Below are 19,657 nucleotides of genomic sequence, written 5' to 3' on the forward strand. Positions count from 1 at the left end.
CTTTGTTAGCCAGGATAGTCTCAATCTCCTGACCTTGTGATCCGCCTGCCTCGGCCTCCCCAAGTGTTGGGATTATAGGCGTGAGCCACTGCACCCAGCCAGCCTCCCGAGTAACTGGGATTACAGGCATGTGCCACCACATCCAGCTAATTTTTTGTATTTTTAGTAGAGACGGGTTTTGCCATGTTGGCCAGGCTGGTCTCGAACTCCTGGCCTCAAGTGATCCGCCTGCCTCAGCCTCCCAAAGTGCTGGGATTACAGTCTCGAGCCACCGTGCCCACCCAGCTCACTGCGTCTTTGACCTCCTGGGCTCAAGTGATTCTCCCACCTCTGCCTCCTGAGTAGCTTGGACTACAGGTGTGTGCCACCATGCCTAGCTAATTTTTTTTTTTATGAGACAGTGACTCACTATGTTGCCCAGGCTGGTTTTGAACTCCTGGACGCAAGTGATTTTCCCACCTTGGCCTACCAAAGTGCTAGGATTATAGGCGTGAGCCAGCATGCCCAGCTGCCCAGCTAATTTTTTATTTTTTGTAGTGACGTAGACTCACTATATTGCCAAGGCTGGGTTGGAACTCCTGGGCTCAAGCCCTCCTTGGCCTCTCAAAGTGATGGGATTACAGGCCTGAGCCTATGCACCTGGCCTCCCAGGAGTATTTCCTTCCTTCTTTCTTTTCTTTTTTTTTCTTTCTTTCTTTTTTTTTTTTCTGAGACAGGGTCACACCCTGTCGCCCAGGCTGGAGTGTACAATCTCAGCTCACTGCAGCCTTGATCTCCTGGACTCAAGTGATCCTTCCACCTCGCTCTCCCAAGTAGCTGGGACTACAGGTGTGCACCACTATGCCCTGCTAATTTTTGTTTATTTTTTTGTTTTGTTTTGTTTTGAGACGGAGTCTCACTCTGTGGCCCAGGCTGGAGTGCAATGGCACGATCTCTGCTCACTGCAACCTCTGCCTCCTGGGTTCAAGCAATTCTCCTGCCTCAGCCTCCCAAGTAGCTGAGATTACAGGCACCCGATACAATGCCCAGCTAATTTTTTTTTTTTTTTTTTGCTTTGAGATGGAGTTTTGGTCTTGTTGCCCCCGCTAGAGTGCACTGGTGCGATCTCGGCTCACTGCAACCTCCGCCTCCTGGTTTCAAGCGATTCTCCTGCCTCCGCCTCCTGGGTTCAAGCGATTCTCCTGACTCAGCCTCCTGAGTAGCTGGGATTACAGGCACCTGCCACCACGCCCAGCTAATTTTTTGTATTTTTAGTAGAAACAGGGTTTCACCTGTTGGCCAGGCTGGTCTGGAACTCCTGACCTCGAACTCAGGTGATCTACCCACCTAGGCCTCCCAAATTGCTGGGATTACAGGCATGTGAATCACCACGCCCGGTCTTTTTATTTTTTGTAGAGATTTGGTGGTGGTGGTGGGGGCTCTTACCATGTTACCCAGGCTGTACTTGAACTTCTGGGCTCTAGCAATCTGCCTGACTTGGCCTTCCAAAATTCTGGGATTACAAGCATGAGACAGCATGCCTTGCCTGGAGTGTATCTTTTTTTCTTTTTCTTTTTTTTTGAGATAGAATCTCTCTCTGTCACCCAGGTTGGAGTGCAGTGGTGCAATCTCGCCTCACTGCAACCTCCACCTCCCGGGTTTAAGCGATTCTCATGCCTCAACCTCAAGAGTAGCTGGGATTTATAGGTGTGTGCCACCATGCCTGGCTAATTTTTGTATTTTTTGTAGAGATGGGGTTTTGCCTTGTTGGTCTTGAACTCCTGACCTCAAGTGATCCCCCACCTTGGCCTTCCAAAGTGCTGGGATTACAGGTGTGAGCCATCAAGACTGGCCACCCCCATTTTAGGTCAAGAGAAGAGAGGTGATAAGGAACTGCTATTTCAAAAAGATGAATGGGAGGGAAGGGACCAGAAAGTGACATCATCAGGGAACACTTGATTCAGGCATGGGTAGCAAGTTCAGTTACCTTACTCCTGGCAGCAACAGGATTGGGGGAGGGGGTCTTGGAGAAGATTTTGTCTGCAAATGTCGCAACACTGTTGCAGTGTGAGTATGACCCAAAGTGCTTGGCAGGGGGACAGGCCTGCTGCTTCCCTGCATTCTGGGCTGACGTCTTCACCTGAGTCGGTCAGTGGATGCTTTTGGCCTCCTTCCTGGAGCTAGACAGCTGTTAGGCTTAGGGAGCAGCTCCGGACCTACAGGGTTGGGGTGCAGGTAGGGAGGGAGGCTGCAGCATGTCAGAGTGGTAAATACATGTCCTGATTTCCAGGACTGATTTCACATATTCTGCCCCACAAGTTCACCAGCACCTGTCAGATTGGATGTCCCAGTTTTTGGTTTGGAAAATTCGATCTATCTCAGGTAATGGAGAAGTGGGAGACAGCAGTTCATTCATTCCAGTGTCTAAGCCTGTGGTTGGTGGGAAGAAGAGACTGTCTGGGATGGCTCCAGCCCTTCGCTGGAATCTCGCATTGAATTCCTAGCTCCGCCCTGATCCGTGCTGAGGCGAGCAGGTGAGTGGGACGGACAGCGCTGTGCCTGCACCCTCCTAGCCCCACTTGCTTACCGCGGCCCCTGCCCTATCCCACACTGGGAAGTATGCTCTGTTAGCCTCGGCTCAGCCTTGCCCCATCGGCCCAGTGGGGAGAGTCCAGGGAGGGGAGAGCCTCCACGTGCTAAAGGAAAGCGGCCTGCCAGACACTGCTGCTTAAGGAGACTGTCTAAGCAATCGGATTCGGTGCGGCCGAGATGCAGACGTCCGTTTCTCCCAAGGGAAGGAGCAAGGGTACTCCAGGTCCCAAAGCTGCGTTACAGCCAGTTGGGCTAATCCCACCCGCCCCTCCCCCAACTCCCCGAGTGGCAATCTGTCCAGCCCCTCAAGCGATCAGGCCACAACCCCCAGCACCGCGCGTTCTCCTCCCAGCCTAGCCCGGCCCATCTCCCCACCCGGGGCCCCGCCCCGGCCCCGCAGGCTCCCAAGAGGCGGTGGACAGGCCAGCAGGACTACAAGTCCCAGCAGGCCCCGGGGCCCGCCCTCGTGGGGCGGAGCCAAGCCGGCAGCGAATTGGGAGGAGCTCTGGCGCTCAGGCTAGGGAACGCGTGTGGCCAATCGCGGGGCCGTTCTCGCCGCGAGCCGATGGGGGCGGGGAAAAGTCCGGCTGGGCCGGGACAAAAGCCGGATCCCGGGAAGCTACCGGCTGCTGGGGTGCTCCGGATTTTGCGGGGTTCGTCGGGCCTGTGGAGGAAGCGCCGCGCACGGACTTCGGCAGAGGTGAGCACGGGAGGCTGTTTTCGCTGGCTGGAGCCCGCTCGCCCTAGGAGCTTCCTGCCTCCGTCCCCCAACCCGGAACCGCCTTCCCCGACGCGGGCTCGGTGCCCACGCGCCCTGCTCGGAAGTTTTGAGGGTCTTAGCTTTAGGTTAGCCTTCGCCCGGGGTCCCGGCCGGTGGCCGCGTGTCGACGCCCCTCCCCTCCCCCCGCGCGACACACACATATTCCAGTTCCTGGGAGTTTGCATGGGGCTTGCCGCCATCCTTGCCTCTTCTGCCTCTGCCACATTGCATGGTCCCCCTCCTGGCGCGCCTCACCCCTCCCGGGCACAGCTATCGAGGCTCCTCGGGCTCATCGGGACGCCTTTTGGTTCCATCCGGGTTCCCCCATCGGATGCCGGGACGGGAAGTAGAGAAAGCGGTGGCGACTGGTCCCACTCCGATTCCTCACTGGCCGGGCTCAGGCCCTTCTTGGTTCTGTGGGTACAAAATTGAGCTCCACGCCCAAGTGGAGAGAATGAGCTGTGCGCGCCTCCGGGGCGGGCCACGCGGGGCCAGGCTGCCCCAGGGTGCCCGAGGCCTCGCCTCGTCTCGCCGCGAGGACTGGAATCTCGCAGCAAGGATCCTCCTCGCACTGGAGGTATCGTCGATTCCAGCCCCTAAGCGACAGATGGCCGGGGTGCCACCACACCCCTGAGCCGACGCCAAGTCTGGCCGGGGAAAGGTCCTCAAGGGGCTGGAGGATGCTGCCGCCGCCCTCCTGTCGAGCCTGGCAATGGGCCAGTCCCAGCGCCTGCCGCCGTCTCCAGCCTTGGCAGATACCGTGCAGTGCCGAGTTCTGCCGTTATGTGGTCCCTGGAGGTCTTCCTGGGAAGAGGATTTTGGAAGAGATGATAAGGAAAAGTGCACAGCACAGTTTGGCCAGCTAGCCTACTCCTCTCCACCCTTAACTTTCCTCTGTGTTTTCACCTGGCTCAGCTGAACTAAAATGTGGGGTGAGGGACAGCTGGTAGGTCTCATTTGCCCAAATGGGTGATTTTCACCTCTTAGAAACCTTCCTAAACAGCTTGGGGGGCGGTAGTGGGAAGAGCCCTCAGACACTGGGCAGCTTATGGCACCATCCCCGTTCTGACACTATGCCTGCCGCAGTAAGGGGCACTCACAGAATTCTGCCTCTCTAGAATTTACTCCAGGGATTGCCTGTCTTCTCAAAAAAAAAAAAAAAATAAATACCTACATACATAAGTCCCAATCCTGCAGATACTAACCTTCAAATGAGTGTTTTTGTCTTTCCCAGAGGCACCCTTAGTAGCATCCCCAGTGATTCCCTTCCCCTGGCTGTGTCCCAGGGGTGTGTTCTGGGGAACAGGCTTCTTTCATTCAGCCTCCTGTGTGGGCTGCTTCTCTCAGTGTGTGCTAAAAGTGAACTCAATCCTGGGTCACTCACCCGTCTACAGAAAAGACTCCATTCAGCTCATAAGGCCCCTCCCTTAGAGAATGTGTGTATGTGTGTGTTTTCAGGTTCCTTGGCATGATTTCCCCCAAATGGTTTACACATTTAGCTGTTACCAAGTAACAGTTCCTGGAGTCCAAGCTTAGCCCAATCATCTGTTACTTGTTTGACAGCACATTCAGCTACTGGGGAGGCAGACTAAGACGTTCTGGGGAGCGGTCCCAAACCCAGATAGGTATTTGTAGGTATTTGCTGATTCCACTAGAGCAAATATTCTTTTTTTTTTTTTTTTTTTTTTTTTTTTTTTTGAGACAGAGTCTTGCTCTGTCGGCAGGCTGGAGTGCAGTGGTGGATCTCGGCTCACTGCAACCTCCGCCTCCTGGGTTCTAGCGATTCTCCTGCCTCAGCCTCCCCAGTAGCTGGGACTACAGGTGTGCACCACCACGCCCGGCTAATTTTTGTATTTTTAGTAGAAACAGGGTTTCACCATATTGGCCAGGCTGGTCTCAAACTCCTGACCTCGTGATTTGCCCTCCTTGGCCTCCCGAAGTGCTGGGATTACAGGCGCAAGCCACCGTGCCTGGCCGCAAATGTTCTTACCTGGTGGTCAGTCTGTGGGCCATCGGATCATTGTCACAGGTGAGCACCTTGAAACGATATACACAATTGGATTTGTGTACCTTTTTCTGGGGTTTTTTTCAGTCTCAGAAGAGTCTGAGACCTCAAAGAGGTTAAGAGCCACTGCCTTAGAGAGACTTTAAGACCTCACTGAAGGCCGGGCGTGGTGGCTCATGCCTGTAAATCCCAGCACTTTGGGAGGCTGAGGTGGGTGGATCACGAGGTCAGGAGTTCGAGACCAGCCTGACCAACATGGTGAAACCCCGCCTGTACTAAAAATACAAAAAATTAGATGGGCGTGGTGGCGTGCATCTGTAATCCCAGCTACTCAGGAGGCTGCGGCAGGAGAATCACTTGAACCTGGGAGGCTGAGGTTGCAGTGAGCCGAGATCACTCCACTGCACTCCAGCCTGGGCGACAGAGCCAGAGTCCTTCTCAAAAAAAAAAAAAAAGACCTCACTGAACCACTAAAGTTGCGATTTATCTCTACTGAGTCCGCTCCCTGGGTTTGTGAGCCATTTGCCTTCTCTTTATTGGTGAATTTGCAGAGGCCTTATTTTTATTATGTTGTATACATTCCTTGTCTCAACCTCCCGTCTCTAAGCCAGAATGCTCTAGTGGCAAATCTCTTGTTTTGGTAAACTGGCAAATCTTGTTTTCTATCCTGTATTATCCCATTGTGTCTTCTCTCCTATCCCCCTTCCAAAGACCCTATGGAGATGGGCTCTTGGACCTGAAATTTGATCTGGGTCTCAAGAAAACTGTGATTTCTCAGCTGCAGGGGTCCATTTTCTCTCCCTTATCCTTTCCAAAGTTGGGTCTTGTGTCTGTTTTGGAGGTGCCAGGTTCAGGGGACTGTTTTACTGGGAGTCTCAGACTTCTTTCTTCTAGAGAGGCATAGCCCGGGGACTTCCTTTCCCCTGGAGTTATGGAAGGAGTCTGAATTGCTGAGGATGGTCAGCCACTGCCCCCTCCTCTCTGAGTGTTCCTTGATCTGCCCTGGGCTGCACTCTCTTTGGAAGGGGGTGGGGGGTGTACCCATTCAATCTGAGGACCAGTTTTTCTGGTCTGAGTCAAAAATATTGGGAAATGGAGCAGTGGGTGGGGGGTGGAGGACCGTGGGGCAGTGAGGTGGTTGGGACGTCTCTGGAAACTCATACTGAGAAGGAATCTCAAGTCATTCCAGGGGAAGGCCAGAAAAGGGAACATCTCTGAGCCCCTTCCCAGCTACCCCACTTTAGGCAGACACCAGGCTGAATACACCCATTGTGCCATGCTGGATACTAGCTAGGAGGCCGACAGAGGCAGCCAAGCCAGGATGAGAACCTGAAGCCCCACCAGCCTGGCCGATTGGGAGGGGGCGCAATGTAGCCCCTGGAACGTTGGCCTTCTCTGAGTTGGGAACGGAGACCCAGCTTCCAGCACGTGTAAACAAGCCGGCTCCTTCACTCTGCCCTCCTTTATTTGTACTTGACTTTTTTCTCCCCCAGCAAATTAAACGCTTTGCTTCTGGGCCTTGGCGGGGGAGTCAGGAGTGACTTTTCCTGATCCGGCCAAGCTCTTGGCCTTAATTTCCATGCCCACCTCCCCCCATTCCCCTCCCCAGCTCACTCCTTGAGTTACCCACAGGAGAATGGGTGTATCAGGACAGAGTCGTGGGGAGGGGAGATGATGAAATTCTTATCATAGACTCTTTGAAGTGAAAAGGACACATGGGCCTGGCTCTTGGAAAAATGGTCTTTTCTTGGGCTGGTGTGGATTTTTCTGGGGACCTAGGTGTAAGAGGGTTTGGGTTCGAGTCTTGGGTCATAACCTTGCTTATTATTAGGTGGGCTTCTTGGGCAAGTTATCCTAACGCCTCTGAGATTTTATTCCTCATCTAAGAAATGGGGTTATAAATCTCAGTGTACCTCCCAGAGCTCATATGAGATGAGTTTCTTTTTATCTTTTTTTAGACACAAGGTCTTGCTCTGACACCCAGGCTACAGTGCAGCGGTGCAATCATAGCTCACTGTAGCCTCGAACTCCAAGATGAGTTTTCCTATACGTGTGATGGAGGATGGTTTCTGCCTCTTCCTCCTCCTCCTCTCAGTCCGCCCCAGTTAGAAGTGACCACTACACTACAGGGTGGTCCCCAGAGAGGCATCTGTTCTTAGTGAGTTTTGCTCTAAATTAGCAGCTGGATGACGCAGTGGGGCGGGTGGAATGTGCTAAAGGTCGGTTTCCCTGCCCCGTGTCTGCTCCATACTCAGGATTGGGAGGCTAGTGTCCGGGAGAAAAGAGGAGAAAAGAGCTTTGCGATGATCCTCCCCCCTCCCCTACTCCCCTTCTAACCAGGACCTGGGGGTGTGACCCTTTTTGAGGCTAAGTAAACTTGCTGGCTTGGCCATTGGCCCGGTGGTGTGTAAGGGTGTGTATAGGGGTAAATCTGGGTGTGGGGGAGATGAAACCTGTAGGGAGAGAAAGGCTAGCCTTTTGCAATTTCAGCCGTACTCTGCACTGGTCAGAGAACAGAAAGGTGTTTCAGTGTCTGCCCACCTCAGATGGGACCAGCACTCAGATTTGGGTCAAAGCACCGGTTTTCTTGGCCTTCTAGCCAGCGGCCTTTTGCTCCAGGATGAGTGTGGTTGTGGATCAGCTAGTTTGCCTAGAGGGAATGGGGCAGGGTGAGGCAAGAGTCCCAGGGGAAATGGCACTTTTGTTTTTCTCTATCTTCCCTCACCCATTATCTCTGGATCTTCTTCCTCTGCTGGCAAAAGTGCTGCTTGATATCTCTCTTCCATCCCTCCCGCTGGGACAGCATTTTTTCCTTCCTCTTGAGAAAAGCTGAGATCTGGTTTTATTGTCTGGGGGCAACTGGGAGTGGGTCTGCCCTGCTGGGGAAGATAGTGCCTCCACACGCCTGCCCCCTTCTGACCAGCTCCTCTCTCCCAGACAGGTAGAGCAGGTCTCTCTGCAGCCATGTCAGCCAAGGCAATTTCAGAGCAGACGGGCAAAGAACTCCTTTACAAGTTCATCTGTACCACCTCAGCCATCCAGAATCGGTTCAAGTATGCTCGGGTCACTCCTGACACAGACTGGGCCCGCTTGCTGCAGGACCACCCCTGGCTGCTCAGCCAGGTGAGCCCTGCCTCCACTTTGGGTCTTTCTTCCAGGCCCGGGGTCTGAGGAAGAGAAAGCCATTGGTTTGTTGGTGATGCCGATAGGGTCATGGGGTTGGAGGCTGCCAGCAGCAGCTGTGGGAAGCATGCCATGGGCTGAGCAGGGTTTGTGTTCATGCTGAGCCCTGTATGTTGAGGTACCCCAGCATGGTATACCCTGCCATGGGCTTGAAACCGGACAAACTGGTGTCCAAATCAAAGCTGTGTTTATTAACCATGTGGCCTGCGGCAAGCCATTTCACCTCTTTTGAGTTTTAGATTCCCCATCTCTCCAATGGGATAATACTCACTTTGAGCTGTAAGGATTAGCAAGAAGCATTTAGCGTGCTTGGTGCCTGGCACATGGTAGATGCTCAGTAAAAAGTAGAGATGTGCCCTCTCCTCCCCTAAGTGGAGTATATCAGGAATGTATCAAGGCAATTAGGAAGTGTGATGTTGTACTTTGTGAAGAATGGCCCCGACCCTGGAGGGTCAGCCTGGAATAGAGGCTCTGTTCTTGAGATCTCTGCAGGGCCATTGTTAGAAAGCTCTTAGATTTCCTTGGCAGGGCTCAGAGAGTAAGCCTAGGACTAGTGGTGGTGTTTCTTCCCACTAGGAGGCAGCTCAACCACAAAGGGATGGAGGGAGTTTCCTGGCCCTGGAGATGTATGAGCAGTGGTTAGGGGCTGCTTATTGGGCCTGTTGTAGACAGGGTTCAAGCACAGGGATGGGGTTGACCAGATGACCTCTAAGGTTCCTTGCTGCCTCAAGGCTCTGTCTCTCTGTTTTCCTCTTTGGAACACATGTTCTGGTCCATATTCTGAGGGGCTTACTGTTGAATGAAGAAGCTAATGTATCACATAGGGAGGGTAGAGAATCACTTATTCACTCAGCAGGTATTTGCTGAGCGCCTCCTCTGTGCCAGGCTCCATCTGGGCACAAATGCCTCTAGATACCTGGTTGTCAAAAGCAAGATATTGGCTAGGGTTAGGTGGAGGAAGCATCCAGGAGTTGACTCTGAAGGATGGTTAGGGCTGGCTTTGGAGCAGAGTGAATGGGAAGTCAATCCCTGCTGTCCTCTATTTGGATCCCCAAAATACTACGGTTTATCTAATTCTTCCTCATTCTAAATACAAACCGCTTTTGTTCCAGAACTTGGTAGTCAAGCCAGACCAGCTGATCAAACGTCGTGGAAAACTTGGTCTCGTTGGGGTCAACCTCACTCTGGATGGGGTCAAGTCCTGGCTGAAGCCACGGCTGGGACAGGAAGCCACAGTGAGTGGGCATGGGGTCAGGATGAACGTGTGTGGTAACAGAAGCAAATATGGTCACCTCCAGGTCAGCAGCTCTGTGGATCACCCCCACAGCCAGTGTCATTGTAGCTCAGGGAAGGCAGGAATCCTGTGGCGCTGACCCACTCAGGTGGCTGCCAGCAGTAGGCTCAGTCTTGGTGCCCATTCCCAGCTCCCTCATCATCCAAACTTCTTTGTTTTATTGGTTTGGGCAAGGTGTGCTGCAGAGGTAACCTCAATATAATTCAAGAGCCAGGTGGAAATGGTCTGATTCTTTTTTTTTTTTGAGACAGGGTCTTGCTCTGTAGCCCAGGCTGGAGTGCAGTGGCGTGATCTTGGCTCACTGCAACCTCCGCCTCCTGGGTTCAAGCGATTTTCTAGCCCCAGCCTTCTGAGTAGCTGAGATTACAGGCATGCAGCACCATACTTGGCTAATTTTGTATTTTTTGTAGAGACGAGGTTTCTCCATGTTGGCCAGGCTGGTCTCGAACTCCTGACCTCAGGTAATCTGCCTGCCTCGGCTTCCCAAAGTGCTGGGATTATAGGCACGAGCCACTGCGCCCGGCCTCCTTTATTTTTTTTTAAGACAGGGTCTCACACTGTCACTTAAGGCAGTAGTGCAGTGGCATGTTCACATCTCACTACAGCCTCCACTTCCCAGGTTCAAGTTATCCTCCCACCTCAGCTTCCTGAGTATCCGGGACTATAGGTGCATGCCACCATCCAGGCTGCTTTTTAACTTTTTTTTATAGAGTTAGGGTCTTGAATGTTACCCAGGCTGGTTTCGAACTTCTGGCCTCAGGTAATCCTCCTGCCTCAGCCTCCCATGTAGCTGGGACCACAGATGTGTGCCACCAAGCCCAAATTCAATTATTAACTTCTCTCAGCTTGGTGATGAATTTCAACCACGTACATGAGAGAGTTAAAGTGAAACATGGTTTAGGAAGGCTAAGAGATGCCTGGAAATAAAATTATGTTTCTTCTTATTCCCCAGGGGAGCTGGAGGACTAAGGGAGGGAGTGGAGCTGAGGCCTGGCCTAGCCTGGGAAGAATGTGCCATCCTCACCTGGCTCTGTAGAGCACGTGGCTGTGAAGGGCCTGGTGCTCATCTGGGGTGAAACTGTACCAGGGATGAGCTGTTCTCTTCCTTGGCTGCCTCGGGAATAGCAATGAAGGTGGTGACGGAGATGTCTTCCTCCCTCATTGGGCTTCCTCAGAGTAGCCCTTAAATGTTAATTTCCCAGTTTCTGGCCCTCATGGGTAAAGAGGGATCCTTGAAGTTGCACATGGACCCGGGCGTGAAGCGACCTGTCCCTTGAGTTCCCAGGCCTTTGGAGAGAGGATGGTGGGATTGGAGGGAGGGATGCTGAGCATGTCCCCAGGGAGCACATCCTGCTTCCTTCTGCTGGCCTCTGGGAGGGGAAGGTGGGACATCAGACATCTGAGCTGGCAGCAGCGTTGGGCCAGCAGGAGTGGCTCATTACCTCTGATGGATTGCTGTCTGGTCCCTGACTCAGCAGTGACGCACAGGCCAGGCGGGGGGTTTGGGACTTACTAGGATGAGGGCTGTCTCGCCACAGCCGCCGCCAGGGAATCACTCAAACTGATTAGCTCTGCAGGCCTGTGGTCCTCAGCCAGGAGAGTTTGCGTGGAGAAGTTTCCCTGATTAAGCCCTGGCTCCCCACTTCTCCACCCATTCCCTGCGCCCGGACCCATGTCCTGAGGCTGAGTCACTGTGCCTTCCTCAAGGCTCATGAAGCAGAATGGTTACCTCCCTTCTACCCGGTTTCCCCTCCCTGTCAAGCTCTGCCACAGCCGTGACTTGTTGGAGCCCTTTCAGTTGCGCAGGTCCTGTGTCACCCTCCAGAGGAGGCCAAGAGTGGGCAAGGTCGGTGCCTGTTCAGGCACAGTCCGCACCAGAGCAAGGAGTGAAAGGGCATCTCGTGAGGACTTACTGAGCTTAGGGATCTGTGACCCCATTTTTTCTGGAAAAATCTCTCTTTGCTGGGTGTGGTGGTGGGAGTGCTTGGGCACCACCCCTGTGCAGTCCCTCCTTCTGCCCTAGGGGCAAGACGTGCTGTCCCTCTGAATTTCATCTCCCTCTATTTTTCTGTAGGTTGGCAAGGCCACAGGCTTCCTCAAGAACTTTCTGATCGAGCCCTTCGTCCCCCACAGTCAGGTATGTGTGAGGCGGCTCCAGGCTGGGTCTTCTCCCTCCTGGAACCTTGGGTTTGTCCACCGTAACATGAGGAAAGAAGTCAAGCTGATGAGGACAGTCAGAGGGACCAGGGTCCCTGAAGCTGCACTGAGGATCTGAGGGTGCTGCGGACTCGGGAGTCCAGAGGGGAAGGAAAGGGCTTGGTCTACAGCAGAGAGGAGTTAGGACTGGTAACAAAGGGGACTTCCAAGTGCAGGGATGAGAACGACCTGCAGGCAGGCCCCACCCCTCAGCTGGGGTTGGTCATACTGATTCAGTCTGGATCACCAGCCAGTGGGGTAGAGGCTTCTTCCTCTTGTCCTCGGGGAAAAGATGGTGGACAAGTCTCTGGATGAATGGTTTTCACTGGGTTTTAGAAAATGAGACCGTGGGGATTGGTTTCCTCTCCCAGTACATGGTAGACCATCTTCCCCAGTTCAGCGCCCCTCACCAGCTTCGCCCCCACAACCCCAATCCCACTGTCCTGTCTCTTCACCTGCAAGGCTGAGGAGTTCTATGTCTGCATCTATGCCACCCGAGAAGGGGACTACGTCCTGTTCCACCACGAGGGGGGTGTGGACGTGGGTGATGTGGACACCAAGGCCCAGAAGCTGCTTGTTGGCGTGGATGAGAAACTGAATCCTGAGGACATCAAAAAACACCTGTTGGTCCACGCCCCTGAAGACAAGAAAGAGTTGAGTGAGAGGGACGGTAGGGAGGTGGCAGTTGGGATGAGAAGACTGACAGGCTCTGGGCACAGACCGGGGAGAGCAGAGCGGTCTCCTCTCTGGGAGCCAGGTGGTAGACACGGCCCTGTCCTGAGGAAGACAGCTGGGTGCAGGGCAGGGACTGGCTTGGAACCAGACTGAAATATGCCGCCAGCGTCCCTCACCTCCTTGCCCCTGTCTGTCTGACACCTCTGCCTCCAGCTTCTCGCCTGACAGCTCCTTTCCGCCTCAGTGGCTGAAGAGCTATGTCCAGGGAGCAGGGGTTGCAGAGGAGATGGAAGGGCCAGTGGGGTGCGTTTAGGGAAATGGAGCTGTCGGTGGCAGTGAGAGATTGCTGCGGGGCGCCTGGGGTGCTGCCGAGCTGCTCCCTGATGGATGAACTGTCCCTCTCTCCCTCCCACCTCTAGAATTCTGGCCAGTTTTATCTCCGGCCTCTTCAATTTCTACGAGGACCTGTACTTCACCTACCTCGAGATCAATCCCCTTGGTAACTGGGTGTGCTTGGCTGGGAGGGGGCAAGGGTCCCAGTGCCTATGACAGCCCTGGCCTTGGCATTCAGAGAACCAGACTCCCACTTGCCAGAGGGTAACACAAGACAGATGTGCACAAGCAGAGGGGTCCCCATGCACGTTTAGTGCCAGTTCCTGTTTCTGAGCTCTCAGAAGACTGTAGTTCTTCTCTTAGTCAACTCCAACCTCTCTCTTTGGTCTTAGAGACAGAGTCTTGCCCTGTCGCCCAGGCTGGAGTACAGTGGCACAATCTCAGCTCACTGCAACCTCCGCCTCCTGGTCTCAAGCAATTTTTCTGCCTCAGCCTTCCGAGTAGCTGGGATTACAGGTGCCCGCCACCACGCCAGGCTAATTTTTTATTTTTAGTAGAGATGGGGTTTCACCATGTTGGCCAAGGCTGGTCTCGAACTCCTGACCTCAGGTAATCTGTCCACCTCGGCCTCTCAAAGTGCTGAGATTACAGGCGTGAGCCACCACGCCCGGCCAGAAGTCCTGGTTTTGATCTGACTGTGTGCTTCTGCTCCTCCCGCTGGGTCAAGGCTTTCTGACAGCAGGAGGTGGGCAGCCTCTGCACTGCTCTCACCCTTTGGCCCTTCATTCCTCCTGGTGGACTCAGAGGCCTCACACTTGCCTCCCTCTGTGGGAGTTGGTCAATCATTAACCCTTGATGCTGGGAAGAGCTTGGTCTCAGTCTCTTGGGCTGTGAAGGAAGCAGGTGGTGTTGAGGGAGAGTGGCGTGGGCTGGCTCTGGCCAGGACTTCTCAGGGCAAAGTCTAGGAAGGCGAGAAATCAAATCATTCCAGCTGAGGATGCAGCCCCTCTAATGGACCAGATGGCCTTGTGCTAACTCAATCAGCTAAATGGCCCTGGGGGAGGAGGAAGATGGGTGTCCAGTGAGGTGGTATAAACGAATCCTGCTGATTGGGAGTCCAGTGCACCCTGCGGCCCCTGCTCCACCTGACACTGAGGCTTCCCCTAGCCAGACCCTGGGAGACATAGATGTGCATACCGGTGGGGGGTCTTCTGTCAGCAACATGTACCTTTAAACACTTTTTAAAAGTGGCTGGACCATGGGTTTGCGCATGGTTAGATACTCAAAAGCAGGGAGTGTAGCGTTTTGTAAAGATGTTTGAAAATTGCCATGGCAACTAATACAGACCTCCATGTCCCATTGCCTATAGGTCAGGGAGAGGGGAATGGCCTTGTAGAATTTGTTTTGCCTTTAATGGGGAAAAGCTCTGTCTCCATAAGGGCCTCTCTGGTTTCTTACTGAGCTTAGAGAGTTCTGAGGCCTGAATGGGCCACCGTGGGATCGGTGTTTGTGGAGGGGTTGGAGGTTGGTGGTTGTCTCTACCCAGAGCCGGTGTCTGATGATTGCCTCTGCTCCCCTGAAGTAGTGACCAAAGATGGAGTCTATGTCCTTGACTTGGCGGCCAAGGTGGACGCCACTGCCGACTACATCTGCAAAGTGAAGTGGGGTGACATCGAGTTCCCTCCCCCCTTTGGGCGGGAGGCATATCCAGAGGTAAGGCTGGTTTAGAGAGGAGAGGGGGACTGGGGGGAGGGCGGTGGGGAGGTGACTCATCTCTGATGTGCATTTGGCCCCCCTTCATGAGCTGTTTATTTGGCAGGGAAAGGAAGACTGAGAAGCATTTAATTTTCTTAAAACCCCAATGGGGTGGGGGTGAGAGTGAGCCAAGCCTCTGAATCCCAGCCAGAAATCCTTTTAGATTTCTCTCTCAATCAGCCTCCCTCGACTCTTCACTTGATTTGTTGCCTCTCCATGATTCCAAGTGTCTCGCCTTAATCCTGATGGAAGGTCATTCTCTCCGCGTCTCACTGAGAATTTTAATTGCTCTTTCCCACTCTGTCCTCTGAGAAGTCCTCACAGCAGGATTGGGCTTTCTGGGAAGTACCCCAGGCCCAGGGAAGAGGCTGGGCTAGGAGACGGTCTGGTCTGGGGAGGCCTGGGGTTGGGGGCACGTGTGATGGGCCGGGCAGGCAGATGCTGGGGTGAGGGCATGGTTGAGCAGAGGGACATGGTTAGGCTCAGGACTTAGGCAGAGGGCCAAGTACTTGACGTCAGAGAAGGGAGATGGGAAGTTTGTCCCTAGGCAGTGACTGTGACTATGGGTGGTTTTGGTACTTGGAGACACCATCAAGTGTCTTCAAGGCATGTGGGGCCCTGCGTAGCCCCTTCTTCCCACCCCATTAAGGCACCTTTTCATGTGCCTCCAGGGAAAGCGGGGAGGGGTCCTAGGATCTGGGACCTGGTAAAGGGGGTACCCCAAGGGCCTACCTGTTGCTGTCTGGTCCCCAGGAAGCCTACATTGCAGACCTAGATGCCAAAAGTGGGGCAAGCCTGAAGCTGACCTTGCTGAACCCCAAAGGGAGGATCTGGACCATGGTGGCCGGGGGTGGCGCCTCTGTCGTGTACAGGTGACCGAAGGGGGTTGCTGAAGGGACGCCAGCCCAGTCTACCCAGCATCAACATGTGTGTGTCCTGGGTGGGTGGGGTCCTGTCACTTTGGTGTGGGAATTTGGGGCAGAGGAAAGCAGTGGCATCCCAGAGGGCTTCGAGGGATGTTGGTGAGGGCCTGTCCTGCACACAGTGTCTTCTATAACCTTCTTGTTTGTGTCACAATGAAGCTGTTTTATGAGTTTCAATTCTGAAAATTATGTGCTCCATACAAAGGTACAGAAAATGAGCTAGAAAGTGAAAGTTGCCTGGACATTTCCCCATCCTCTCCCTGACAAGGTCACCCCAGTTAGCAAGTTACTGTATGTCCTGTCAAGCATATATAAATATTTATACTCTTTGCTTTATAGAATATTAGGATCATATTCTACACCCTTTACAATAATTAGCAGTTTTTTTCACTTTAAGCATGGTAGACACCTGCTCATTTCTAGATGTGCAATCTGCCATTCCCTTCTGTGTGTGACTGGCACTATTTCCTCTGGCTGCAGCACACTTTCTCTTGGGCAGCCCGTCAGGGACTCCTGCAGTGTGTGATTTTGCTTGTTTTTGTGTTAGGGAGGTGCTCATTGTTCATTTTACCTGCCATTGTCTGTCCAGGGCACCCCAGTGCCTTAGGGCTGGCAGAGTGCACTGCCCAGAAGAGTCTGATGTAGCACCATTAACCTGCAGGCCAGACTTGCATGGGAATTGGGGGCTGGAGATCCAAGAGGCCGGTTCCACAGGCTAACTCCAGTGTTTTGAGGGATCCGTGTGTCCTCCCAGGCACCAGGCTGCCACTCCCTGCCCCAAGTGTGAGAGCCATCACTGACTTCTGTCTCCTTGGCAGTGATACCATCTGTGATCTAGGGGGTGTCAACGAGCTGGCAAACTATGGGGAGTACTCAGGCGCCCCCAGCGAGCAGCAGACCTATGACTATGCCAAGACTATCCTCTCCCTCATGACCCGAGAGAAGCACCCAGATGGTGAGATACGTGCACACACACATACCTGTCCCCCCTTCCCCAGGACAGCCCAGCAGGCTGCAATGGGACAGCTTCGTCTGAGGAGTCACCAAGGCTGTGTGTGGTCCTTTGCAACTTGAGGCTAATCATTGAACTTTGGCTCTCAGTTTCGCTGACTGCACAGAGGGCAGGGACCACATCTATCAGTGGGAGGGGACTGAGAGGGCAAGAGGCGATGTGTGATAAAGCCCTTCAAACAAGTGCAGGGGAGGAGGTGGCTGTGGCATGCTCCTGCTACAATTGCAGTAAACTCAGTTTATCCGATTGCGATAAACTCTGATTGCAATAAACTCAGTGACCCTCTTATATTACCTGGCCTCTGTGAGTCTCAGTGCCCCTTTACCACCTGTGTTTTGGAGCTCTGCATACCAGGTCTTCTTTCCTTGAGCCAGAGAGGGAGAGAGATTCCCTCCAGAGATATCTAGAAACCAACCTGGATTTTTGGATGTTGGTTAGGAGTTATGTAGTGCTCCTGTGGGTTTGTTCTGACCCCTGTCTGGTGGCATAGGTAATGGAGAGTTGAGCTGATAAAGTGGAATGTCTGGAGAGACTGTCCTACTCACTCCCCAGTACCTCCTGGCAGATGGGGGACCCTCATTCAGGGGAACAAGAACTTCCTCAGTTGGATTGCTGGGAAGATGCTCGTCTACCTATGTAACTGTTTTTGATTCTCTCTTACTCCAAATCCAGGCAAGATCCTCATCATTGGAGGCAGCATCGCAAACTTCACCAATGTGGCCGCCACGTTCAAGGTAATAGTTGCAACAGTGGTGCAGTTTCTGGGGAAAGTGGTTTGGGGAAAGCAGGGAAGGGGCCTTGAAAGCAGAGTTTGAGCCAGAGCCAAGTTACCATGAGTTCCCAGGTCAGGTAGGGAGCTCTTGCCCCAGGGTCTCTTAAAGGGGTGGAGAAGACACTGGGACAGGAGCTGCCCATCTGCGCTGTGTGTCTCTGGGCAAGCAGCTGCTACGCTGAACTATAACTCTCCCACCTGAAGCATGGGAGGCGAATTTCTGCTTTCTTCCTTCTCAGGACCAATGCTTTGGAGCACTGGCTCAATCGATCCTTTCTTTCTTTCCTTCCCTTCCCTTCCTTTCCCTTCCCTTCCCTTCCCTTCCTTCTTCCCTTCCCTTCCTTCTTCCCTTCCTTCCCTTTCCTTCTTCCCTTTCTTTCCTCCCTCCCTTTCCTTCCTCCCTCCCCTCCCTTCCTCCCTCCCCTCCCTCCCTCCCTCCCCTCCCTTCCTCCCTCCCCTCCCTCCCTTCCTTTCCTCCCTCCCTTCCTTTCCTCCCTCCCTTCCTTTCCTCCCTCCCTCGCCTCCCTTCCTTCCTTTCCTCCCTCCCTCCCCTCTCTTCCTCCCTCCTTTCCTCCCTCCCTCCCTTCCTTTCTTCCTTCCATGGAGTTTCACTCTTGTTGTCGAGGCTGGAGTGCAATGGCACAATCTCAGCTCACTACAGCCTCTGCCTCCTGGGTTCAAGTGATTCTCCTGCCTCAGCCTCCTGAGTACCTGGGATTACAGACACCCACCACCGTACCCGGCTAATTTTTGTATTTGTAGTGGAGCGGGGGTTTCACCATGTTGGCTAGGCTAGTCTCGAACTGACCTCAGGTGATCCACCCGCCTTAGCCTACCAAAGTGCTGGTATTACAGGTGTGAACCACCATGCCCAACCGATCCTCCTTACTTTCAACACTCTCGTGAGACTCTGGGTTCTCTGCATCTCCTTTTTTTTTTTTTTTTGAGACGGAGTCTCGCTCTGTTGCCCAGGCTGGAGTGCAGTGGCGCAATCTCGGCTCACTGCAACCTCCGCCTCCCGGATTCATGCCATTCTCCTGCCTCAGTCCTCCAAGTAGCTGGGACTACAGGTGCCCGCCACCACACCCGGCTAATTTTTTTTGTATTTTTAGTAGAGACGGGGTTTCACCATGTTAGCCAGGATGGTCTCGACCTCCTGACCTCATGATCTGCCCGCCTCGGCCTCCCAAAGAGCTGGGATTATGGACTTGAGCCACTGTGCCCGGCCATCCTGGTCTTATATCTTTCCGTCATGAGCCCTTTTTCCAAAAGATCGGAATGAAGAAAGTGCTTTGATGATCCGGGGCTCCTCTCATCCTACCGGGGTCTTCTCAACCTGGGTGCCTGTTCACGGGTCAGGGCTGTGTGTGCACATGCTTTAAAGCACATGTGACTGCCGTCAACAAGGAAGACAGAGCTAACGTGTCTCAAGAGTCATCCCTTTCAAGATAGCCACCCAAGGAGGCCATTTATTAATATTCCATGCTGTCAGATGCTCAGTGAGTGTATTCAAAAGAGTGTGTGCCACATCTGGTGGATCCATGTGAGTTTTGAGAATAATGACTAGATAAGTGTCAAACTTGAAAGTCTGAGATCTCAAGAAGTGAGAGGCTGGGCGTGGTGGCTCATAACTATAATTCTAGCACTTTGAGAGGCTGAGGCAGGCAGATCACTTGAGCTCAGAAGTTCAAGACAAGGCTGGGCAACATAATGAGATCTCATCTCTACTAAAATTTAAAAAAAATTAGTGGGTTGAGCTAGGAGGATTGCTTGAGCCCAGGAGGTTGAGGCTGCAGTGAGCCGTGATCATGCCACTGTGCTTCAGCCTAGGCGACAATGAGACCCTGTCTCAAAACAGAAATAAAATGTGGGACCAGACCCCATCAGTCCTGCCCAAAACAGGGCGTCCATAACTGGACCTGATTTAACAGACAAATCTGGGACAGGGGAGCCTCAGCAGCTTTTATTTAACTTCTGAGCTGCCCTGCACTGACCCTTGGTTAGGGCACTTGGTTTGGAGCAGGTACTGTACATGGAGCTTTGTGTAAAATGCCTTGGGTGACAGAAGTCAGACTCCAGGCTCAAAAATCTAGCCTCTGTCTTGAGAAACAGAACTAGGACACACCTTTCCACCCTTTCATTTTTCCAAAGTGGATATCCATTGTAAGAACTGTTCTT

General features: G+C 53.2%; 1 protein-coding gene across 12 annotated transcripts in view; it reads left to right on the forward strand.

The window, feature by feature from the left end:
- Positions 1-19,657, forward strand: part of ACLY (ATP citrate lyase) — a 62,106-nt gene that overhangs the window by 8,431 nt on the left and 34,018 nt on the right. For 2 of the 12 annotated variants that reach the window (XM_063798578.1, XM_024350306.3), the window contains exons 2-10: positions 8,274-8,459; positions 9,632-9,754; positions 11,888-11,950; positions 12,472-12,662; positions 13,104-13,183; positions 14,600-14,730; positions 15,526-15,644; positions 16,514-16,650; positions 17,380-17,441. In XM_063798578.1, coding sequence (XP_063654648.1) covers positions 8,301-8,459; positions 9,632-9,754; positions 11,888-11,950; positions 12,472-12,662; positions 13,104-13,183; positions 14,600-14,730; positions 15,526-15,644; positions 16,514-16,650; positions 17,380-17,441 — 1,065 coding nt within the window. In that variant the 5' untranslated portion in view covers positions 8,274-8,300. Of the gene's footprint in view, positions 1-2,361; positions 2,514-2,896; positions 3,272-8,273; positions 8,460-9,631; positions 9,755-11,887; positions 11,951-12,471; positions 12,663-13,103; positions 13,184-14,599; positions 14,731-15,525; positions 15,645-16,513; positions 16,651-17,379; positions 17,442-19,657 lie in introns of those variants that run through there. The other 10 variants (XM_054670885.2, XM_054670883.2, XM_063798577.1 and 7 more) reach the window with 9 other exon arrangements.

Source organism: Pan troglodytes, chromosome 19 (genome assembly GCF_028858775.2).
Source record: "Pan troglodytes isolate AG18354 chromosome 19, NHGRI_mPanTro3-v2.0_pri, whole genome shotgun sequence".
In the NCBI taxonomy this organism is placed as follows: domain Eukaryota; kingdom Metazoa; phylum Chordata; class Mammalia; order Primates; family Hominidae; genus Pan; species Pan troglodytes.